Below are 24,795 nucleotides of genomic sequence, written 5' to 3' on the forward strand. Positions count from 1 at the left end.
TTATGGATAGCACAACTTCATTACACTCTAATTTTGTTAAATTGTTTGACATATACATTTAAATATATTACAGCGTTTATCCTTGTGGATATATTTCATCCTTTAAACAAAAAATCATTTTGGGAGCCTCAGAACCTAGCAGTGCCCAGGCCTCTTCTCCTCCCAGAGGTCCTGGCTTCAGTGGGAAGGAGGGTGGTCTGTTTTCCTCTGGTTCCCTGGAGCGTGAGATGATGAGGATTTGCGCTGCATCACAGCACCCAGTGCCTGGCCCAGCAGATGCTCTGTGACAAGAGCTGGAGGACAGACGAGCCTGGGAAATGTCCTAGTGGGCAGGTGTTGGGGTCTTGCAGGGGACGCTGGCAGAGGAAGGCACAGGGTGAGCCAAGCATGCAAGGAGTGAGGAGAAAGAGAAGAGAGGGGCCGGTGCTCTATCTCACTACAGCTTGAGCAGCATCTTGGGACTAGGCAGGCCGGGCAATTAATTCAGTTTGGTGGCTTTGGTGAATCGGGATTCGGAGGAGCAACTCTCCAGGCCCAGGGCCCTGGGCCACATCCTTGCCCCTGTCAGCCAAGGCAGAGGGTGTTGAGGGGAGCCTTCCATGGTGCTGCCAGCTCCCCTCCTCAGAGGTCCAGGTAAGGCTTCCTTGGCTGATTACTGCAGCCCTGCGGTGGGGTCTTGGCAGCGGCTGCAGCTCACATACTCATTTGGTTACCATTCACCCATTCTCACTCACGAAGGGCTGCTCTGGGCCAGGTGCTGGTAAATGCTGCAGTGAAGACTTTTCTAAGCAGAGGAGGCATCCCTCGAGGAGGTGAGGAGGCCCAGCATAGGAGTCATTGTGGAGACAAGCAGGAACTGAGTGCGCACCGGAGGCCAGCCTCCACCACCCCAGTGCCAAGAGCTACTGACGTGGGAAGAGATTCGAGGGAACTGGTCTGCTGGGCTTTATGTCATCTCAGCGTGTCTGTTTCAGAAGGATCTTGCTGGCTGTGGGTATTGGATGGGATGGAGGGGAGTGGACTGGAGGCAGAGTTCGCCTAGACACAGCTGCAGTCATCGAAAGATGGAGAAAAGACGATAGAAGAGAGAGAGGGAGGCGGGCACAGTTCAGTGCAGAGGAGAAACTGGAACAGGGCAAGCCTGGGGCCTTGGAGGGTGGAGAGACGGCATAGGGGAGGCTGTTGGTTTTCTTTCGCACTAGGGTTCTTTGGACAAGCTCAGGTGGAGGACTGAGGGACACCAGGCAGATGTCACTGGAGGGCAGTTGGTCCGTGGGATGCCGAGGCAGACATCTTCGGAGAATTCACGCAAGGATGGCTCGGGGGGGGGGTGGGCATGGCAGTTAGGGGTCTGACTGATGCCTTGCTGGCAGCAGCCCCCACTCTCTCCTGCAATCCTGCTCCATCCCAGAGAGCTATGAACATGCCTCTGACTTAGGGGGATCGGAATGGAAACTGCATTGGAATAAACTCCTGGTCACCAACCAGTGGGGACACTGGATAATCCTGTCCATCGTGTGTGCTGTACCTGAAGACTCAGGCTGACTGTGGAGTCAAGACCCTCTCCCCCACCTTGCCACCTGAGCTTCGAAGAAGAAACTCCGCCTCAGCAGGATGAGAAAGAAGGTGCTTGGGAAGGGAGCTGAAGCTCACAAGAAATTAAGGCATGGAGTAGAGCCGGAAGCCCTCAGTGAGGATAAGCCAGGATGCTGTAGCGAGGCAAGAACAAGGTCCGGAGGCCCAGCTAGAGAGAGCTCCAAGAAGGCAAGTGCAGCAAATAGCGCGAAGGCAGCAGAGGGACCTGCATGGCCCGGGAAGGTGCCAGGGGACACAGGCTACGGATGGGTGCAGGAAGGAGGCAGCTTGGTTGAGAAGCAGCAGTGGGTTGGGCGGGGCAGGTCCAGAAGAGTTTTCCAGTTGAAAGGCGACTTATGGATGATTAAAAGGAGAAGGTCTCTGCTTATGTGGGGTCAGAGTCAATCCAACACTATCCAAATTCAAAAAAAAAAAAAAAAAAAAAAAAGACACTTGTAAGGCTTTTGTTGGCATGGGGGCAAGTGGTGCCCAGCGATGAAGGGGTAGGGATGGATGTCAAGCTGAATCCAGATGCACGTGGGCCATCCCCAGCAGTGGTGGGGTGAACTGAGGCACCTGGGTGATCCAACACCTGCTCTGGGGAGATCCAGGGTGACCATAATGCCAGATTTTTATGTGACATCTATGGTTTGAAAAATGTTTGCATTTATCTTTAAAAAAAACAAAAACACAAAGGTCATTCTGTGAGTCAAACGGAAACGTGTGCAGGTCAGTTTTGGTCAGTCCTAAAAATCCTGCCTAAAATCTTCCAGAAAGCAAGCAGATTAGTAGGTGTCAAGGGCTGAGAGAGGGGAGGTGGGAAGTGACTGCTAGTGGATACGGGGAATCCATTTTGGGAGTGATGAAAATGTACCAGAATACATGGGTTGCACGACCCTATGCACGTACTTAGTGCCATCTAATTGTGCATTATGAGTAGTTAAAATGGCACGTTTTAAGTTGTGTGTACTTTATCATAAAAAAAGAGTGAAAAAGGAAAAGGTGGGCTGGGACAAAAAAAAGAAGAAGAAGAGGAAAGGGAAAGACCACATAGAAGAGCCCTGCGTTTGTGCCAGGGTCCCAGGGTCGGTGAGGGCAGGAGGTGGCCTTCCCGGGAGTGCAGGAGGGCCGGCAGGTGAAGGGCGCCCCCCGGAAAAGCTCCTGGAACTGGCGCTGGCGAAGCTCCTCTTCTGTCGCCTGCGGAACACAGACGGCGGACTGCCCAGCTGAGCGCGGCGCTGGGGGTCGCTGTCGCCCAAGGAACGCGGCAGGCGTGGCGACACCCAGACAAGCGGCGGGTCCCGGGTCGCCTGCAGGATGAGTCCGCCAGGGGTCGCTGTCGCCCGGGGAACGCGGTGGCGGGGGTGGCTGGTCCCAGGTTGTTCAGCTAGACGAGCCCTTCGGTGGTCGCTGTCATTCGGTTAGGTAAGCGGTAGGCGCGGCGACACCCGGGAGATAAGGTGGGTGTCCTGTCGTCCCACAGGACGAGCCCCCCGGGGGGGGGGTCACTGTCACCTGGGGTAAGCGGCAGGCGCGGCAACACCCAGAGACGCGGCGGGTCCCGGGTGACCTGTAGGACGAGTCCACCGGAGGTCGCTGTTACCCGAGGGTTGCGGCGGCGGGGGTGGCAGGTCCTGGGTCGCTCCGCTGGACTAGTTCGCAGAGGGTCGTTGTCACCCGGGGTAAGCGGCAGGCGCGGCGACACCTGGGAGACGCGGTGGGTCGCAGGTCGCCCCACAGGACGAGCCCTTCGTGGGTCGCTGTCACTCGGGTTAAGCGGCAGGTGCGGGGACGCCCGGGGGATGCAGTGGGTCCCGGGTCGTCCCGCAGGACGAACACCCGGGGGCCACTGTCACCTGGGGAACGGGGCAGGCGCGGCGACACCCAGAGACGCGGCGGGTCCTGGGTTGCCTGCTGGACGCGTCCGCCAGGGGTCGCTGTCACCCGGGGGACGCGGCGGGGGGGATGGCGGGTCCCAGGTCCCTCCGCTGGACGAGTTCGCAGAGGGTCGCTGTCACCCGGGGTAAGCGGTAGGCGCGGCGACACCCGGGGGACGCGGTGGGTCCCAGGCCACCCCGCAGGACGAACACCCGGGGTCGCTGTCACCCGGGGAACGGGGCAGGCGCGGCGACACCCAGACACGCGGTGGTTCCTGGGTTGCCTGCAGGACGAGTCCGCCAGGGGTCGCTGTCACCCGGGGGACGCGGCGGCGGGGATGGCGGGTCCCAGGTCACTCCGCTGGACGAGTTCGCAGAGGTTCGTTGTCACCCGGGGTAAGCGGCAGGCGCGGCGACACCCGGGAGACGCGGTAGGTTCCGGGTCGCCCCGCAGGACGAGCCCTTCGTGGGTCGCTGTCACTCGGGGTAAGCGGCAGGCGCGGCGACACCCAGAGACGTGGCGTGTCCCGAGTCGCCTGCAGGACGAGTCCGCCAGGGGTCGCTGTCACCCGGGGAACGCGGCGGCGGGGGTGGCGGGTCCCGGGTCGCTCCGCAGGACTAGCCCTTCGGTGATTGCTGTCACTCGGGGTAAGCGGCAGGCGCGCCCGGTTCTGGGGTCGCCCCGCAGTATGTGTCCGCCGAAGATCGCTGTTACCTGGAGAACGGGGCGGCGGCTCCCGGGTCGCCCCGCAGGACGAGTCCGCCGAAGGTCGCTGTCACTCGGGGTAAGAGGCAGGCGCGGCGACACCCAGAGACGCGGCGGGTCCCGGGTCGCCCCGCAGGACGAGTCCGCGAGGGTCGCTGTCATCCGGGGGACACGGCGGCAGGGAAGCGGGTCCCGGGTCGCCCCGCAGGATGAGCCCACCGAGGGTCGCTGTCACCGGGGAGGGGGGGGACGCGGTGGGTCCCGGGTCGCCCCGCGGGACGAGCCCGCCGGGGGGTCGCTGTCACCCGGGACGCACGTCCGCTCACTGCGTGGCGTGCAGCTTCTGGTGGTCGAGGAGGTGGACCATCCAGGGGAAGGCCTTCCCGCAGACGCCGCACTCGAAGGGCCGCTCGCGTCCGGAGGGCTCGCGGCGGCCCGAGGGCTCGCGGCGGCCTGAGGTCTCGCGGCGGCCCGAAGGCTCCCGGCGGCCGGAAGGCTCCCCGCGGGCGGAGGGCTCCCCGAGACCGGAGGGCTCCTCGAGACCGGAGGGCTCCCCGCGGCCGGAGGGCTCCCCGAGACCCGAGGGCTCCCCGCGGCCGGAGGGCTCACCGCGCCGGCCTCCATCCGAGTCCTGGGCCTGCCCTGCCGCTTCCTGGGGGTCGGCCTCTCCTGGCTCCTCGCCCCCGCTCCGGCGGGGCCTCTTGGGCAGCGGCTCCAGCAGGTGGATCTTCCGATGCTCCCCCAGGACAGAGGCGTGCAGGAAGGTTTTGCCGCACTCAGGACACGAGAAGGGCCCCTCTTCCAGGTGGCGCTTTTGGTGCTCCATGAAGTGGGTGACCCAGGTGAAGACCTCCCCGCATTCGGCGCACGCGAAGGGCCGCGTCCCTGGGGGGACTGGCGGCGCCGCTGAGCTCCCGGAGGAGGGGGCAACAGCCGGTCGCCCTGACTCTTCGGGGGAGGCTTTGGTGTCTTTGAGTAAGGGCAGGTGGGTGCTGCTGGCATCACGGTCCCCAAGTCCCTTTTGGGGACTACTGCTCTGAGCACTTGGGAGGGTGAGGTCTGCAACCAGGCTGGGCTGAGGGCGCAGGTGCAGGGGCTTCTCTGGAGCAGGCCCTTGGCCCGCAGTGCCCTGAAGCACAGTGTCCCTGGGGGCAGCCCCTGCCTGCCAGGCACTCCCTTCGGCCTGGGGAGTGTCCTGGGCCAGCCTGGGGAGACAGTGCCTGTTTTCGAGGGCTCTGTCCCGGACCTGCCCACAGGGAGCCTCATCCCAGACACTAGGCTTCACAGGCAAGCAGCCCAGGCCTGGGGAGGGTAAGGGAAAAGGGTTGTTAGTGAAGGGACAGAGGCTGGAGGCCACACTGCCTCCCCGCCCCTGCCCCCCAAGGGCTGCAGAGAAGGGCAGGCAGCCAGCTGCTGGTACTCAGTAGAGCCTTCTTGTTCTCCATCTTTCCCTCTCTTAAGATAAAGGGGCACATGGGGTTGGGGGCAGATCCCACAGCCCCAGGGCCCCCTTGTCCTCACCTGGGCAGTCTGCTGAAGGGACCCCATGCTGCAGCATCCTCAGTCTGTCTGCCTTCATGCTGGGAGGCTGAAGCCCTGGTCAAGGGGTGGAAACGTTTGAGTAGCTGTTGGAGCAGGGGGTGCCAATATCAGTCCCCACTGTTGGTGTGCACAATCTGGAGGAGGTATAGAGTTAATCACCAAAGCTCCCCCCCACCCCCAACACTGCCATCAGCAAAGTCTAACCCTTGCCAGGCCCCAGTCCTCAGGATTGCTGTAGGACCCAAACACTCACCGAGTGAGCCCAGGGTGCAGGATGCCTCGGCCCCCGCCCTGGTGTGGGGACTCCGCTGGGGCTGGGCAGGCTGCAGCCACTCGCCCTCCTGGGGGAGCCCCAGCTCCGATGCCTGGAATGGCAAACACAGTCCCATTCAGCAACTGCCCCATGCCACCCACAGCTTGGAGCAGCCACCAGAGAGCCATCCACCCAGTGCCACCACAGCAGAGGGACAGACACCATTGCCTCCTTTCAAAAATCCAGGAATAGCGAAACTAAAGCCACTGCCTCCCCCCAAAAAAAGGTGCCAAAAAAAAAAAAAGCCACCAAACCAATAAATAGTAGTTAGTAACAGTTTATTGTGCATATAGGAATAGTCTGTGAACTGAGAGCTTTCAAATCCAAGATTGATAGGAAGTTTGGAGGCTTATACAGTGAAAGTGAGGAAGGCATTTTAACTTTTTTGGTGACAGTTATTACCTTTGTAATAGGTAATACTGGGGTTTTCCAGTGGCAGGGGTTGACTCAAAGTGATTATTCTTACACTGCGTTTAGGAAGATGACCTAAGTTTCTTTAATAATCGCCAGAGGCATTTGCACAAGGTGGCCCAGATTATAATTCACTTGTTTTGCAGAACACACTAAATTAAGTTTCACTTACTGTGGCTTTAAGTGGCTTTGTCTGCTCAGGGAATGTTCAGATCTAGTTTCCTTTTTTATTTAATTTTAACATCCCAAATGCACATTCCCAGAGGGCTGTTACTAGGACATAATTTGAGACACCCCCCCCCCCTTGCAAAATGGAAATACAAGGCTCCTTTGTGATGTGTTCTATGTGTCCAGTTCTGTGTCAATGTGACTAGGCTAAGGGATGACCTGATCGCTGGTAATACATCATTCCTGGTATCTGTGGGGATGTCTCCAGGGAAGACCAGCATTTATACTAGTAGTCTGAGTAAAGGTCATCCTCACCAATGTGGGTGAACATCACCCAATCCTTTGAGGGCCCAAGGTGAACATGAAGGCAGAAGGGTGCCTTTATGCTCTCTGCTTGAGCTGGGACAGCCACCTTCTGCCCTCAGATATTGGACCCCACCTTGATTATTGGCCTTTGGACTCAGACTGGGACTCCTCTGGTCCTCAGACCTTTGGACTTGAGATGGAATCCCCACCAGAAGATCAGGGACTTCTTGGCCTTCATAATCGTGTGAGCCAGTTCCTTATAGTAAATCTCTCTGCACTTCATCTTCGCCAAAAGGCCAAGAAGCAACAGTAAATCTCTCTGTATGTCTATATAAATCCTTCTGGTTTTGTTTCTGTGGAAAACCCTAACTAATACACCCTCACTTGAAAACCATTGACAATTTCATGGCAACAAGGTGGCATTAAGAAGAGTCCTATGTATGGAGTCAGGTCAATATCACTTATGGGGTTCTGAACTGTTCCTCACAGCTGCACTGTCCCTGAGAACAAGCGTGTCCCCCCCCCCCCCGAGGGTGGTGAGCAGCAGTGGGGCTCTAGGTCTCATCTGTCACCAAAGCACTCCTGTCACCCATCCCACCAATGGGTACACAGATCCCACACAAAGTGATATCAGTGCTTGCCACTGAATAGTGAGAATCTGAAACTTTCATCCAGGCTCTGGCTCCACTTGCTGTATGGCCCTGGGAGCTTTTCCTCTCTGGGTCTCAAAGGGGATATCTGCACGACTTGCTCAGAGCTAGGCACCTGGCAAGGGCTTCGCAAACTTCCACTGTAGTGGCTGGGTCATTCAGGCTTTGTGGCTAGAGAAAGAGCACAGTGATATCCCTCAATACAAATAAACAATATTCGAGAAAGTGCATTGGGACCAACAAGAAGTGAGAAGCAGGCAGGAGGTCAAGCCCATGTTGGAAAGGCCTGTCTTTGGTTGGTCTCTGCTTTCTGCTTCTCTCAACCTACCCTCCCAGGGTGCTGGAGTGCAGGTGCAGGGTTCTAAGGCTTCCCAGAGGCCCAGACGGGACTGATAGGTGCTGGAGACTCATGGAGGGAGGGAGCTGAGGACAGGGTGCAGTGGAGGGAATTAAGGTATAAGATTCTTCACTTTCAGGCTGAGAATATATGGATAATGTGTTTGGCTGAATTATTGATTTTCTGTCTCGTGCTAAATACTAGTTTTGATTATAAAACAACATTTATTGAATTCTATAACAGTCACCAGAGAGGCTGCCATCTGCAAGGGAGTAGGCAGGAATTCCTCTCCCTCTTCTTCCTGGTACCCCAACCACCTGAGACCTTCAGCTGCTGCCAGTCCTGCCTCCTCAGTGGCTGAGGCCATGACCATGGATGGTGGAGGGGTTAAGTGAGAGAGAAAGCCCAGGATGCGTGTGTGTGCGCGCGCGCGCTGGTGGGGGCGTGCTAGGGCATATTAGTCCGCCTGGCTTGGAAGCTTAGGTTGCCATGCAGAAATGTCTGCAGATATACAGACCTGGGCCAGGCACAAAAACCGGGATATTTCTGGGCCTTCTCTATATCTCCAAACACAAAAATGTCCCCAAAGTCCTGTTGGCCCTGGGGTCTGGTCATTCCAGGGACAGTGTTGGGCAATGAGTGAGATGTGAGGGCCCACATCTGTCATCTAACCAGCCAAGAAAAAGAAAATAAGAACAATGGGATATGTGAATGCCAACCAGCCTTTTACTGCTGTTGACGGATTATTGTTAATGGCGTTAGCTGAGGAAGCAGAGCTGGGTTTATGTCTAAAAAAGACTTGCCAGGGGTGGGGGTGGGACAAAATAGATGAAGGGGTCAAAAGGTACAAACTTCCAGTTATAAAAAAGGTAATTCCTGGGGCTGTAACATACGGATTGGAGATTGTAGTTGATAAAAGTTGCTAAGAGTAAATCTTAAAAGTCCTCATCACAAGAAAAAAAAATGGTAACTGTGTGGTGATGGATGTTAACTGGACTTATTGTAGTTGATCATTTTGCAATATATACATATATTGAATCATTATGTTGTACACCTGATACATATTAATTGATGTTACACATCAGTTATATCAATTAAAAATTAAAAATAAAAAGATGTTATAGATACAGTTGGGGGAAAAAAAAAAGTCCTTGAAGCCCAGACCCTAATTGCAGTGCATGGAGATGGAGTGTGAGCATGTGTGTGATTTCCAAGGGGAGAATTCAGGATAGAAAAGGGATTTTCATCAACACATCTGGCTATGTGTCAGGCACTTGTGGCCCATCTGGGGCTGACTTATCCGTCATGTGCCAGAAATATAATGCCCAGAGCCCATGAAACTTTTTGGAGAAAGGGGTTTCTCATGATAATGTTTTAATTTCTTTTAAAAGCTGACACATACACAAAATGAACATAGCAACTATTCCAGCCTGGAACATATTCATCTTTATACCAAATGGTCATAAAATATAACTTTTACTATTTTGTGGAAGCTCATGAATATAACTTTGATATGATTTTTATGGGGCAAAAATTCTTAGGACCCACGAAATTCCTAACACAACCCTGGGTTCATTGTCCTCTCTACTTTGGTGTATGCAGTGTGTATTGATTTCCTATGGCTGCTGTAACAAATCATGACAAACTTAGAGGCTGAAAAAAACACAGATTTCTCTCACAGTTCTGGAGGCCAGAAATCAGTTTCTCTGGGCTAAAGTTAGAGTTGGCCAAGGCTCATTCCTTCTGAAGGCTCTCCAGGGATGGTCTGTTCCCTGGACTTTTCTCAGCTTCTAGACACATCCACATTCTTTGTTTTATGGCCGTTCCTCCATTTTCACTACCTCTGTGCACAGGCGACTGCCCTGTCTCCTGTTGGTAAACCTCCTTCTGCCTCCCTCTTTTAAGTACACTTGTGATTACATTTAGAATCCACTGAGATAGTCCAGGATAATCTCTTCTGCTCACATTCCATACTTAATCACCTGCAAAGTCCCTTTTGCCACCTATGGTAACATTCCCAGGTCCCAAGGATGAGGACATGGACATTTGGTGGGGCCAAGGGGGTTGGTGGAGTCATTATTCATCCTGCCACACGGTGTGTGTTTGAAGTTTTCCACGATAAAAAGTTTTACAAAAAGATACTTGAAAATATATTTCTAGGGTGCCTGGGTGGCTCAGTCGGTTAAGTGTCTGACTCTTGGTTTCGGCTCAGGTCGTAATCTCCTGGTCGTGAGATTGAGCCCTAAGTAGGGCTCCACGTGCTGAGCATGGAGCCTGCTTGGGATTTACTCTCTCCCTTTCTCTCAGTCTCTCCTCTCCCCTCTCAAATAAAGAAATAAACAAAAAAGATATTTCCTCCTGCAAGCCTAAAACAAGACAACTAATAACTCTTTTTTCCCTCTCAGCCATAGCAGGTCAGAGATAGAAACTCACACAGGTGAGTTCAAGGGCGGGGATGATCTGCCGGTGATGTCTACAAAGGTACACATGTTTCTTTGGTGGGATGGGCTCTTCTGCTGAGGGTGGGTGGATTATTCATCTTTTGTCTCATGTTTTCGTTTAGATGTCTTTCTTTTATTGTTGTTAATTAACTAAAGATGAAAACAGTCTCCAGGCAGAAGAACATAGTGGCCAGAGAAGAAACAAAATACAGACTGGTGGGTCCTTCAAAAAACCAGCCATGCAAATCAAACCTCAAAATGATGCTAGACCCCAGTAGCATGAGTGCGGTGGTCTCTGGGGATACACAAGGGACTGGACTTTGGCTTGATGGGAAATATTCTCATTTTTAATGGTTCTTTCATTTAACTTATCTTAATTTTACTTAATTGTATAAAATTGTTGTGTGTGTGTGTGTGTGTGTGCGTGTATGTATGTATGCGTGTGTATGCACACATGTTCATATGCAGGTGTGAATTTTAACACATATATAGATTCATGAAACTACTACCACAGTCAGGACCAGAATGGTCCCACCACCTGGGGAAAACTCCCTCGTGCTGGCCCCATATAGTCACACGTTTCATCAACCCAGAACTCCTGCCTGGTGTCCACTGATCTGTTCTCTGTGGCTATCATTTTGTCTTTTCAAGATTGTCATATAAATGGGATTTCATAGTATGTACCTATTGAGATTAACTGTTTTGATAGCATAGTGGCCTTCAGATCCATCCAAGTTGTGTGTGAATCAAGAGTTTCTTCCATTATGTTGCTGAGTAGTATTCCATGGTGTGCAGGATAAGTGAGTGTTTATCCAATCACAGGGACATGTAGGTTGTTTCCAGTTTGGGGCTGTTACAAACAAATGCTATGAATATTTGTGTACAGGTTTTTGTAGGAACATGAGTTTTTGTTTCATTTGGGTAAACACCCAGTCCCAGGAGGGGGATTGCTGGGTCATATGTCATGTATATACTTAACTTTATAAGAAACAAACCATTTTTCCATTTTCCATTCCTACCAGCAATGAAACAGTTCCAGTTTTTCCACATCCTTGCCAGCACTTGGTGCTGTCCCTCTTTCTACTTTTAACCATTCCAGCAGGTGTGTAATGATGTCTCACCGTGGTTTTAATTTGCATTTCCCTGACGGCTAGTGATCTTCCATCTTCCAAATGTGCTCATTGTGATATTCCCATTTTTAAAAGGTAAGCACATGACTCCTGTCCTTTTTCTCTCAGAGCACGGACATAGAAAACACAAGGAAGCCAGAGATGCTTCCAGGTTGCTTGTGAATGGTGTAGAGGGGCTTGGGAGGGGAAGATGGCGGTATGGATCATGAATGAGGGGGGCCACACGACCCTGTATGAGAGGTAGGATGCCTCATGGACACCAGGCTGACAGCCACCTGCAGGGGATGAAGATCCTGACAGGGGTTTCGCACGGAGGGTTAACATTTCAGAGAGGGGCAGATTAGTGAGAGACAGAGGGGCCTGTGGTCTCGGAAAGGGTGAGGTCACAGAGGTGACAGGAGGTGAGAGGAAGGTGCTGTGAATCTGGTGCCGGGGGAAGGAAATGTGGTTTGGCTTTTGTTTCTTTTGTGATTTACCTGTTAACAAATCTACATGGTCTTCCCTGCTCCCCCATCCCCCCCTCACCCGGTTTTAATCACTCCAGTCCCTGCTGGAGGCCTGTCCCCATCACTCGGTGAGTGCCAGCCACACCAAGTTTCCCTGGGTCCCTGACACACACTTGATCCCAGGTCCCCTCTCACTTGGGGCCTTTGCAGGAACAGATCTTGCTGCGAGGGACACCCTCTCAGAGTCTTTCCCGGCTCCTCCAAGAATCCACAGGGCTTTCTGGTATAAGACTACTACAGAGAGTAACACAGATGGGACCCAGGCCAGGGCCCCCAGGCACCTATGTGCCGGCACTTGGGAGTGGTAGCACCAGAAATCTTTTGACCGCCCAGCATGTAGTCGTGGGCTACAGCATCTGGCTCGTGTCTGGGAAAGGACTGGATGAGGGCCCAAGTGGAGGGGGATGAAGATGGTGTCTGTGATGTCTGCAGCAAAGCACAGCCCTATTTTACTGTATTTGGCCCGGCATTGAGCCCCAGCAGGTTTTGGGATTTGTGGGACCACTTAGAGGTGTGGAGTTCAGGCTTCTTGGGAGTGTTGGGGACAGCCTTGCACAGAGCTTGGGTGGGATGTCCTTGAGCCTGTCACAGCACTGATGCCCGTGGTGCCCTGGGAATGTAGGAGCATGGAGCCAGGGGCCCTGGGCTCACCTGGCATGGGTCTTTCTGGTTCTTCCCGTCTTCCTCCTCGCTGATGCTCCCGTCCTGGTGGTCGGTGAGAGATACCAGAACTGGGTGGGAGAAAGGGATGGTGAGAGGCTTGTGGGCCCAGAGCCCCCAAATCCCCCAGGTTTCCTGCACCAGGAGGGCAACACATCCCAGGAACATCTCTGAAGACCCCCAGTGAGGCCAAGGTAAGAGCAATAGTGTGTCACTGCCTCCATCCTTCCAACAAGCTTCTAAATGCAGCCCCACCCCACCCCCTGCTCCAGACCTTTCCACGGCTGCCAGGCATGCCATGGTGATCCCAGAGGCAGCCGAGGACAGGTCTTCTCACCCAACACTCCATGCCCATGTGTGCTCCTGAGAGGCCCATGAAGAAGACATATCCTGTAGCACTAACATGAAAAGCCTGGACAGAAGTCTTTATGAGGTGGAATGTGGTCAGGTAGCAAAGACGGTTGAAGCAGAGCCCCCTTGGATCTACCACAAAACACATTGTAGAGGGACAAAAGCCAGGGCAGAATAACAGTTAACAGAAGGTACACCATTTATAGAAGGTTTAGGACTTGGGAAACAGAGCCATACACTGTTATGGATACAAAATAAGAGGAAAAAGTACAAACATGCACATGCAATGAGAGATTCAAGGCTTTGCCTCTGGAGCAACAGGGAGAGTAGGGTTGAGAGGAGTGTGAGGGGACATGAGGATCCAGTGAACTCCACAGTGTGTCATTTCTTCAAATCAAGCTGCCTTTCAGGAGGTTAGGCTCTGAGATGGCTTCATGGCAGTTACACAGGTGTTCATTATAATACTTTCCACAGTTTTATAGGCTCAAAATGTGTCATATAAAAAGCAAACTGTAGTTTTGGAAAGCAATTTGGCAGTTCCTCAAAAAGTTATACATAGAGTTACCATAGGACCTAGCACTTCTCCTCCTTAGGTGTGTTCCCAAGGGAGATGAAAATATGTCCACACAAGTATCTGTATGTGAATGCTCATAGCAGGATTGTTCATCAAAGCCCCAAAGTGGAAACAACCCAAATGTCCATCAGCTGATAAATGGAGAAACAAACTGTGGTATATCCATACAATGGGGTATTATTCAGCCATAAAAAAAAAAAAATGAAGTACTGATATATTTTACAACACGGATGAATCTTGAAAACCTTGTGCTAAGTGAAAGAAGCCAGACACAAAAGGCCACATATTGTGTGATTTCATTTATATGAAATGTACAGAACAGACAAATCCATAAAGACAAAAAGTAGATTAGATTAGGGGGGAGAAGAGAATGGGGAGTGACTGCTAATGGTCTGAGGTTTACTTTTGGAGGGAGTAAAATGTTTTGGAATTGGATGGTGGTAATGGTTGCACAACTCTGTGAATATATGAAAAATCACTGAATTGTGTATTTTTAAGTGGGTGAATTATATGGTATGGAAATTATGTTTCAATAACATTATTATTTTTAAAAAGCAAACAGGAAGGTAACATTACCAAAAAACGGCAGAGTAGGGAGCTCCCAAAGTCCATCCCTCCACAATTAAGCATCCACAATTAAGCAACAATTAAGCTGGCAAAAACTTCCAGACTTAACTTTTTGGGAACTTGAATTTGATTAAAAAAAAAAAACTTACAAGGATGAGGGAATGCTTAATGAAGAAAGAAGCTATTGAATTTCAACTAGAAGGTTTTGTGGCATTTTTACTTACCTGCCTACCAACCCCACTCCCCAGCTAAAAGGGGCTGTGGGGATGGCAATCCATATTATTGGTGTGGCTTGCTGAAGCCACAGGGGGCACAACATATCTTGTTCCCAAAGAATTGCATCTGTGTGTTTTGACCTGTCTGATGACTCTCTGAAGGATTGGGTCAGGAGGTTGCCTTCCTTATGCCCTCTCAGAACCCTCAGGACTGGAGTGGCCTCCGGAACAGCATTTGCCAAAAGCATTTAAAGGCACATACTAGTCACAACCTGACATACTAGTCACCTGAAACAAGGGATAAGTGGAGCAAGCAGCAGTGAGACCAAAAAGCCTAGGAAAGAAGAGTCTGGAGAAAGAAGTACATGTAGGAATAAGGACTTTACTAGAGAGTCTAGCAGGCCATGCATATGCTCAGGGCTAAACACATGGTAGGAAACATGAGAAGATCCCAAGCTATCATCTCTGGTTGATCTTTAGGCCCCATTAACTGGGAAGTGAAGACTTAAAGATAGTTGTAAATGGAGTGGCTAAGCATTGAAGGAGGACCTCAACTCAGAGCCAACCAACAAAAACCAGGAGAGTTTTGTTTTGTTGGCTCCAGGCATTTAAGGAAATCTCTGTCACATCACTAGCTAACCACTAAATTCGTGAAACAGAAACTTTAGTGAGCACACACAACAAAGAATGTAGTTTTTACAAACATAGTTCAAAAATAGTTTAAAGAAGTTATCAAAATAAACAATTAAATCCACAATAAGCATAAACAGGCCCTGGAGAGGGAAGAGAATCTGATATCCAGAGTTATCACATTATATTATCAAATACTAAAAATGCCCAGTTTCCAACAACAAATTAAGAAGCATACAAAGAACCAAGAAAGTATATCTCATTCACAAGAATAAAAGAAACTAATGGAAACTATCCTCGAGGAAGCCCAGACATTGGACTTAACTAGACAAAGATTTGAAATCAACTGTCTTAAATACCTTCAAAGAGCTAAAGGAATACATAAACAAAGAGCTATCAAAAATCAGGGGAATTGTGTTCTCAACAAATAAAGGATATCAATAAGGAGAAACTATAAAAAGGAACCAAATAGAAATTCTGGAGCAGAATATAAGAACTAAAATGAAAAATTTGCTAGAGAGGTTCAACAGCAGATTTAAGCTGGCAGAGAAAAGGATCAGTAAACTTGAAGATAGGTCAATTAAAATTGTACAGTCTGAGGAGAAGAAAAATGAACAGGGCCTAAGGGACTTGTGGGAACACCATAAAACATACCAACAGACATATAGTGGGAATCCCAGAAGGAGAAGATCAAAAGAGAGTGAAAATATTTTTAAAAATAATGGCTGGAAACTTCCTAAAATAGATACAATACCTGAATCTACACATTCAAGAAGCTGAACAAACTCCAGTAGGATGAACTCAAAGAGACCCACGCTGAGACATGCTATAATCAAACTCTCATGTGGTTCCACATATCAAAATCAAGCTTCGTACTGCACCATATTAATAGATCACATGATCATCTCAATTGACGAGGAGAAAGCATTTGATGTAAGCCAGCACCCTTTCATGATACAGCATCATAATTTTGAGGGACAGAAAGCTTACCCCCAATCAAGAATGAGGCAAGTATGTTTGCTTTTACCACTTCTATTGAACATTGTACTGGAAGTTCTAGCCAGAGCAATTAGGCAACAAAAAGGAAAAAAAAAAAGGCATCTAAATTGGAGAGGAAGGGGTGCCTGGCTGGCTCAGTGGGTGGAGTGTGTGACTCTTGATCTGGGGGTTGTGAGTTTGAGCCCTGCGTTCGATGCAGAGACTTCTTAAAAATAAAATCTTAAAAAAAAATAAAAATAAATTCGAAAGGAAGAAGAAAAACTATCTGTATTCACAGATGGCATGAGCTAATTAGTGAATTCAGCAAAGTTACAGGACACAATATCAACACATAAAAATTAGTGTGTTTCTATAAACACCAGTGAACAACCCCAAAAGGAAACTAAGGAAATTTCATTTATAATAAGAATCAGTTCCACTTATAGACTCAAAAAGAATAAAATACTTAGGAATAAATTTAGCCTGGGAGATACAAGACTTGTACATTGAAATCCGGAAAACTGCTGAAAGGAATTAAAGAAAAATAACATGATTATTTATTATTATTAAACACATTCTGTGTTCATGGATTAGAAAATTTAATATTATTAAGACAGCAAAATTATTTAGTGATCTACAGGTCCAATGTAATCCCTATAAATACCCCAACAGCATTTTTCCTTCTTTGCAGAAATAAAAAGCTGGTCCTAAAATTTATATAAAATTGCCAGGGACCCAGAATAGCCAAAACAGCCCTAAAATAGGACAAAGTTGGAAGACACATACCTCTTGATTTCAAAATTTACTACAATTTTCAAAATTTGCTACAAGACAAATTTGGCATAAAGACAGACTTGTAGAATGGAAAGGAATTGAGAGTCCAGAACTAAGAGAGTCCAGAACTAAGAATCTACGGCCAAATGATTTGTCACAAATGTACCAGGACCATTCAGTGGGGAAAAGGAGTCTTTTTAACAGTGGTGTTGGGACTACTGGTAATCCACGTGCAAAAGAATAAAGTTGGACCCTTACTTCATACAATATACCCAACAGTGCCTGGTGGTTGCCAAAGGCCCATCCTTGGATCTTTCTGCTGTTTCTGTTCACCTGCCTTTTCCCCTCCTGGATTGGCTGTGCACCCCCTAGGTGTCTGGTATTGCCCACTGTCCAGGAACCACCTGATGGTGGATGCAGAGCTCTTGCTCTCATAAAGCTCATATAAACTAGGACAGAGAACTAGGACACATGCAGGGAAAGGATAAACCCTAAAAACATCGCAGAGGGGTAAGGACCCCGAAGAACATGAGTGGCATCTTGCAGGGCAGCCTCTCAGAGGGATGGATGTCTGAGCCAGGCCTTGAAGATGAGCTGGATACCCCTGGATCCAGTGAGGGTCAAGGCTGCGGACTGTAGGGAGGGAAGGCCGTGGAGGTAGGTGATCAGAGCACCCAGCCAGGACAGGATGTGGGGTCAGAACTGCTGCAGGGTTGGCATAGGAGCTGACAGCTCCCTCTGCTTCTGTGTGAACAGAAGGTAGGATGATGGTTGTGGGGAGTCATTAAACTTTTGATTGCTGAGGCAACCATTTCAAATACATCCATCTGGAATAAACATATTTGCAGCTGTATGACACAGCTTCCAGCAAAAAAGGAGATAAGGAATTGGGCAGCCCCCAGTCATGGAGGTCCCTCTTTCGGAAAGCCCTGGGTAGTCCAGATAACTGACAGTTTGGGTGACCTAGTTCTCCTTTCTCACACTCTAATTACCACTCTTCTGCTTTAAATTAGCCAATAAAGAGTATATTTCTAAGACCCTAGACAGCCTCCCTCCAATAAAAGCAGAGCCCCAGGCGTGTGCTCTCTCTCCCAGTGCTCTCCCTCTTGTGCCTGAGAGCATCACTGTCAATAAACAGGCTGCAGTGGGCACAACACTCCTGGGTACCCAGGTTCACGGCTGGGCCAGAGGGAGGGACACACTATGGACTAAAATGAGAAGAGACCTGTTCTGTTCAGATATTTTTCCAGACACCAGCCATCAGGAACTTTGAATGGAAATATTGGCTCTGTCTTCACCCTGCATTTGGGCCACAGCGACTGGAGAGGACCACTCACAGGAAAGAGAGTCAGGCTCCCACTGGATTTCATCTGGGCTTTAGGCACCCTGTCCACAGCCCTGCCCCAGCCAGCCCCTGGGCACATCTCATCCTCAGTGTGCATCTCTTCCTGTTCCTTCCCACTCACTACCCTCCGGGAGGTTCCCCACCCAAGGAATGAAGCCTAATCTTGAGACAGCAGCATGCAGATGCCACCTGCCCATGTCCCTGACTTCCAGGCATTCACGCAGCAGGTAGAAACGCCTTCTTATGCCCAGCCACCTGCTGCTCCAACTACCTCACTGTCCACAGGACCACAACTTGTGCAAAACATGTACATAATCCCCCTGCTGAAAAATGATACAGAATCTCAAGATGGCAACAGCAGAGTATTAATGCTAGCCTGGGCCTCCTAAGTGTGGCAGGCTGTGTGGGTCCACCAGGGGCCAGATGCAAAAGCTTTTTGGCCTCTTTGTCCCTGGAACAGTGAGTTCCAAGGGCCACTTTATCTGCCTTGCACGTCTTCATGATGCCACAGGAACCCAGGAACAAGAGTCCATGATGGCATTCAGTGCCTTCTAACTTGGACTAGGCTCTTGCCTCTGCAAAATGGGACATGCAGCTTTCCTGAGCACGTCAGCCAGCTTCCTGCAGGCAGTGTGGAGACCTGAGACCCCTGTTTTCTGTAGATTTCGAGGCTTTTCTGAACCGAGGGCCTGAAGACACCCTGATCACAGCACCTGTGCCAGGCCCTGAGTTGACCTCCTCCAGATGTTGTGATGGGGTCTGCACTTTTGTTGACATTACTAGGAAAGAGGGAACCCATTTCATGGGCCTGGGAGGCTGGGAGTTCTACAGAGTCACGGGGGCAAGAAAGCATGAGGACAAAGCACCTGTGGGGGAGAGGGGAGCCCAGGTAGCATCAGATCCGCCTGTGGACCTTGCAGCTATTGGAGTCCCCTCCATCTGTTGAGCTCCCTCTAACACCCATTCTGTGACAACTGTGGCCCCAGGTGTCTGTCTCCACAACCAGCCTGTGGACCTCTGAGATGGGTCTGTGTCCCATGGACTGGATGCAGGGGAGGGACTAGCCACCTCCAGGATCCCTGGACAGGGCCTGAGGTGGGAGGCACGTGGTCCACAGCATCTCGTGTGGGCTGAGGGACCCGGGGTCCTTCTGACGGAGAGCAGACAAATGCAAAGCCACAGGCCAGATGGATACATGGTAAAATGGAGGAATTCTCAATTACCGACTGAGAGAAGTGAGGCAGACAGAGGTGTGCAGCACAATGACATTTATGTAAAAAAAAAAAAAACAAAATCAAAAACACAGGTGTGTGATACGACAATGTGCACTGGGTAGGACATGTACAGGCAGGGGTTCTGCTCAGATGGTCTGGGGCGCTGCTGGTCGGGAGGGGGAACGGGACAGGAGCGGGTGGGGGGTGGGTGGGAGCAGTGCTGGGTGGATGCGACACTGTGAGTCCGAAAGGAAAAAGCAGCGCGATCCTTGGGCACCGGGCCACAGAGACACTGGCCAGAACCCAAACCCGGCACCTGCTCCTCCCCTGCAGCCACTCGCTCTCAGGGGTGAGGCCCGTCCCCTCACCTTCCTGCTGCGACATCTGTGTGAGGTCCTCCACCAGGCTAGCGGCCTCCCTGCAGGTGCGAGGGCCCTGCGACTGCACCCAGGTCCTCATCTTGCTGGGCAGCGCACCCAGGAACTGCTCCAGCACCAGCAGCTCCAGCATCTGCTCCTTGGAGTGCGCCTCGGGCCGCAGCCACTGGCGGCACAGCATCCAGAGCTGGCCCAGCGCGCGGTGTGGCCCTCCTGCCACGCGGTACTGGAACTGTCGGAAACGCAGGCGCCAGGCCTCAGTATCCCCAGGGCCGGCCAGCTGAGGGGCCCTGTCCTGCTCCCTCAGGGCTGGGGTCTGGGGACTCCTGGGGGAGGCGAGGGCTCTGGCCAGCGGGAGCATCTCTCCGGCCTCAGGGGGCAAGCGAACTGGATCCCAGGATAGTCCCAGCAGCTCCAGACAAACCCAGGTGGCGGCAGGCAGATGCAGTCAGCAGTCAGGGCCTGCAGAGAGGGGCAGGCGCAAAGTGGCCACATCAGATGGTAGCCATCACCTTGCTCAGGACTCCCCTTGGCTCCCCACCTCCTTGCCCTGACCTCCAGTTCCCAAGGAATTGACCTTAGCCCTCCCCATCTCATTCTGACCTGATCTTACACATGGCCCTCACAGGCTACATTGTGAAGACAACACACTGGTCACCCCAGGGCCTTTGCACCTACTGTTCCACCCACACTCCTCTCTGATGCTCATCCCAGCTCAGCTGTCACCACACCAGGGTGTCACCATGCTCTGGTTCAGAACGTCACCCTTGTCTCCTCAAGCTCACTGTGCTGTCTTCACAACCCTTATCTCATCATGAACATATCTCATTTCCCTACTTAGCTTAGTATCCATTTCCATCCTTCATTCATTTAGTCATTCAATACACGGTTTACAGAGCATCTAGGGGAACAGGATTCCTGCCCTGATGGAGTAGCCAGCACTGCCCAGCAGAACTTCCTATGGGGTTAGAAATGCTCTCCCCCTGTACTGTCCAACGTGGTAGCATCAGCTACATGGGGCTCCTGGCACTTAAAATAAGGAACTGGAGTTTAAATCCCCTTTAAATGGAAACAGCTGGATATGCTATGCAATAGCGCAGTAGAGGCCTCCTGCTTTGCCTGTAGCTTTCTGGCCTTTTCTACTTGCCTATGCTGTCTACTTCTGGCCAAGTTAGAGCTGAAGGAGGAGGTAGTAAGGAGGACAAGGGAGAGATAGAGACTTTAAAAGCAGAGGGAAAGTGGAAAGGGCAGGGAGAAAATAGCATTTTGTGCATCTTCCAAGCTTCCTATAGTGAACATATAACTGAAATGTTAGTCATAAAAATAAAAACGAGCAGGTTTTTTTTTTCTTTTTTTTTTTTTTTAACACTTGTACTCTGTGCTGATCCGATGATGAAAGTAAAAGCTGGCACGACCTTTCTGGAAAGCACTGTGGCAGCTTGTATATCAAGACGATTCTGGAAGTTCGCATGCTGTGGAATTTATCTGAAATTGGGACAAAGATTTAGGCACCAAGATTCACAACAAAAGTGCCCAAAAGTCAAGCCTGGCGGGATCAACTGCCCTCCCATCACATGGCAAAGAATTTAGGACTGCAAAATACATGGTAACATTACATGCTCAAGGGAAGCACAGACATGACATATAGATGGCATGAGGTACAGGGGAGAGTGGGATGCAAAATGATGTATGAGGGTCCCAAAAAGGGCCACTGGGAAAGAGGCCCAAGGGTGGCCAGCCATATACTCCGTGTTCTTCCTAGTCTCTGAATCTCCCCCAAATGGTATTGTGATCATGTGGGGGGAGGGGAGGAAAGAACAAAACCATTGAGGAAGGATTTTTAATGACATGGGAAATGCTTATGACAAGTGAAAAGCGGAGGAACATTCCATGTGATTTTTTCCTTCTGGATCCTCTGGAGAACTTTTCATGTGCACGTGTGTGGGTTTTACAATCAGGAAGAAAGGAGAGGTGTACCAAGGCAGGGAGGGCAACTCACGAGGGCTGTGCCCTGCCAGTAAGCTTCAAGCCTGCTTTCTGACGCCAGCACCCTGACTGGGAGTTTACAAGCTCTGTCACCCCTGCTGAGACCACAGGCAAAAACACTCTTATGCTGTAGTAACACTTTCCTATGTGTAGTTTTTAAAAAGTAAAAGGGCCCGTTCGCAGCTCCACAAGGTTCAAGCAGCCATTCTGCTCTGGGATCTCAGACCTTACCCTTCTCGCCGGTGAGCAGGGAAGTGCGCCCCGGGCAGATTCCAGGGTGGAGAACTGCAGCCCCTCAGCACCCTCCGGGGTCCTGGGATGAAGTCTACGTGGGGAGAAGCTGAGTTTATGGAGGATCTAGAGGGGATCAAGTGGGGCCCCTAGCTGAAAGCACCCGAGGCCTATGGGCACGTGTCTGGGGTCCACAGTGGGGGGATGATGTTATCATGTGGGGGTGTGGACCACATGGGAAGCCCAGGCTGATGAGGGGTCCTGAAAGATGTAGGGGTCTTAGGCTGATGGGGCGGGGACTTAACGTCTATGTAGCAAGGAGGCTCTGGGGCCTACGTAGGGAGAGCTGTGGTCTTGAGGTCCTGGAGATCCACTCTGGGGGTAACCTGGATTGATGTGGGGAGGGGGGGTCTCTGAGTGTCACTTGTGGGGCTCCAAGCCACGTGGACAGGCCAGGCTTACCTGGGGTGGGCACTGACATCTGTTGCTGACACTGTGTCAGGTTCGGGGCTGCTGGCTGGTGGGGGGAGGGAGGGCTTGGGCTGGGCGGAGGGGGGTCCGGAGCGGACGAACGAGGGTGGAGGGGCTTTCTGCCCCGGCTTCTGGGGAGGGGAGATGCCAACCGGTGCCAGGGCTGGGAGGAAGGGCGCGCCGCGGCCCCCTGCCCCCTCCACCTCAGCCCCCCGCGTGGCCTGCGAGGCTCGCCCGTCTCCCTCATCCCGGGGCACCTCGGGGCCCCCCGACGGCTTCCCCGACCCGGCTCGGCCCCGCCGCCTGCCCCGGGCTGTGCCTCCCGCCCGAGCCCGGACTCGTCTCCACCCGCGCTTCCTCTAACGCGATCCCGGCCAGCGCCCGCCGACTCCGGAGCCCTCGGCCCGCGCCGCGGCCCCTTCCCGCGGCCGGCCAGCCCGGCGGGCGCACTGACGGACGAGGGACGGGCGGCGGGAGGGCCGGACGGGCCGCGGCGGACTCACCGCGCGCGGGCTCCGCTCCGGCCAGGGCCGCTCCGTCATGGCGGCGCCTCGGCTTGCGAGCGAGCCCTGCCGCCGCCGCGCGGACTACAACTCCCAGAACCCCGCGCGCCGCGGGCGACGGCCATTGGCTCGGAGGGGCGCACAGAATCGTCCCCGAGCGTCACGCGCCACGGGCCCCCTGGCGGGGAAGGAGGGGTCGTAACGCACAGGACTTCGCCGACCAATCGGAAGCCGCCCGGAATAGGTCCTTCGCCCCCACGGTGCCCCAGAGTTACCCTGGAGGGATTCGGTCGCCACGGCAACGGGGCACGCCGCGGCGCAGCGACGTGAGGATGGTGCGGGGTGACTGGTAAGAGGATGGGGAGGGCTGCCCGAGCGCTCTCCTTTTGCTATGCGCTTGCCAAACGAAAGGCAGAAATTCTATTTAAACAACGTGGTTTCTTGTTTGTTTACTATAAGAGTGTCTCACATTTCGAATGTTAAAAATATTTTTAAATATAAGTCTGTGTTAATATAATATGTCCCAGAATAGGATTGCCAGATTTAGCATATCAATAACACAGGAGGCACACAATTGCAGATAACAGCGATTTTTAAAAAAGTATTAATGTGTTTCACATTTAGTGTATCTTTTAAAAATTATAAAATATATGTAGATTAGTAGAAGTAATTTTCAGTGTAGCTATGTCCCACAGTAGACTTGCCACATTTAGTAAATAAAAATACAGGATGCCCACCTAAATTTGAATTCCAGGTAAACAATAAGTACTTTTTTAGTGTAACTATTACCTATATTTATTATATTTTTAAAACTTTTTAATATAAATATATTTAGTATAACTTGTTTAATATATGTATATGTCCTAGTAGGGTTGCCAAATTTCTCATATAAAAATATAGGACAACTCCTAGTAAAATCTGAATTTCAGGTGAAATTTTTTTAGTATAAATATGTTCCAATAGTATAGTTGGGATATAAATAATAATAAATACTATGTTAATTACGAATAGTATATCTTATTATTATTTATCCGAATGGTATATTCGGGACATATTTAAACATATTCTAATACCAAATAGTCTTTTAAATACTAATGATATATTTTAGTATAAGCACATCCCAATAGTATGTTTAGAATATACTAAAAAGTTATTATTTGAAATTCAGATTGGGAGGAAAATAATGATTCAAGAGGGTTTCACAGCTCTGGGACTGGGCTCAGGGTGGCTATAGCGAGTGCTGAGATGGAGTAGCAGGAGGACGTGAGTGGGATTGGGGACCTAACAAAGGAGATGGGGACCCCACTTCCCGAAGCCTAGGACCGAATGCCATTTATCTGTTGGACAGCAGCACCTGCCAGGTGCTATTCTGGACCCGGACAGGGTGTGAGGGGGCACATCAGTGAGCAAGACTGATGTGGCTCTGGTCTCCAAGAGCCCACAGTTTACATACCAGTAGAGAAAGCAGATGCTTGCTGGAAGTGTAAGTGCCTTAGAGAAAATAAAAGGAGGCACAGAAATATAAAGTCTCAGGAGGGGCAAGAGGGGCTACTTACCTGGGTGGTCAGAGCTGCACCTCTCTCTCATCTCCTGCTGGCTGCTGGTCCCTGGAGTGTTGAATTCAAGCAGGTGCTTGCTGCATGCAGAAGCCACAGATGGAAAAATAAAATCCAAGTGCTGAGGGTTTATTATTTCCTTCTTGTAAATTATACACTCATAGTGACCTGAGTTCCCTGACTCATTTTCTTGGTAGGTGAAATTGGCCTGATCTTTTGGCCTTATTTATGTGTTTATAACTCTGCAAGACACCTCAGGAAATTGCCCTGGAGAGAGCATTCACTTTGTTTCTAGAGTCAGGGTGAAAGACCCTGTCATCATTAGGCAACTTGAATGCTAGATCCACGGGGAGGCAGTCTGGTGCCAGACCAAGGCTTCCAAACAATTTGTAAGCAACAGA

The 24,795-nt window shown here is 51.0% G+C and overlaps 2 protein-coding genes across 2 annotated transcripts in view; one reads left to right on the forward strand and one right to left on the reverse strand.

Annotated features, from left to right (window-relative positions):
- ZSCAN1 (zinc finger and SCAN domain containing 1) lies at nucleotides 1-22,445 on the reverse strand. Its single transcript, XM_043600956.1, has 7 exons — nucleotides 22,327-22,445; nucleotides 19,639-21,958; nucleotides 12,552-12,693; nucleotides 12,244-12,329; nucleotides 5,860-6,085; nucleotides 5,680-5,738; nucleotides 1-5,577 (listed from the first exon to the last, which is right to left on the reverse strand). Exons 2-7 carry the CDS (start codon nucleotides 20,006-20,008, stop codon nucleotides 4,481-4,483), a joined length of 1,980 nt encoding a protein of 659 aa, XP_043456891.1. The 5' UTR covers nucleotides 20,009-21,958; nucleotides 22,327-22,445; the 3' UTR covers nucleotides 1-4,480.
- Nucleotides 21,285-24,795, forward strand: part of LOC122495199 (translation initiation factor IF-2-like) — a 10,145-nt gene continuing 6,634 nt past the window's right edge. Inside the window, exons 1-2 of the mRNA XM_043600957.1 lie at nucleotides 21,285-21,305; nucleotides 22,544-23,187. Of these exons, the coding sequence (XP_043456892.1) occupies nucleotides 21,285-21,305; nucleotides 22,544-23,187 (665 nt within the window). The remainder of the gene's footprint in view (nucleotides 21,306-22,543; nucleotides 23,188-24,795) is intronic.

This window comes from Prionailurus bengalensis, chromosome E2 (assembly GCF_016509475.1).
Source record: "Prionailurus bengalensis isolate Pbe53 chromosome E2, Fcat_Pben_1.1_paternal_pri, whole genome shotgun sequence".
Lineage (NCBI taxonomy): Eukaryota > Metazoa > Chordata > Mammalia > Carnivora > Felidae > Prionailurus > Prionailurus bengalensis.

Excerpts from the sequence above, each read along its gene's own strand:
- ZSCAN1 (XM_043600956.1), bottom strand. The coding sequence starts at position 20,008 with ATGCTCCCGCTGGCCAGAGCCCTCGCCTCCCCCAGGAGTCCCCAGACC. Across the intron at positions 12,694-19,638 it reads ACAGATGTCGCAGCAGGAAG|TTCTGGTATCTCTCACCGAC; the intron begins GTGAGGGGACGG and ends TCTCCCACCCAG. Across the intron at positions 6,086-12,243 it reads TCCCAAGTGCCGGCACATAG|GACTGTGTTTGCCATTCCAG; the intron begins GTGCCTGGGGGC and ends GTTGCTGAATGG.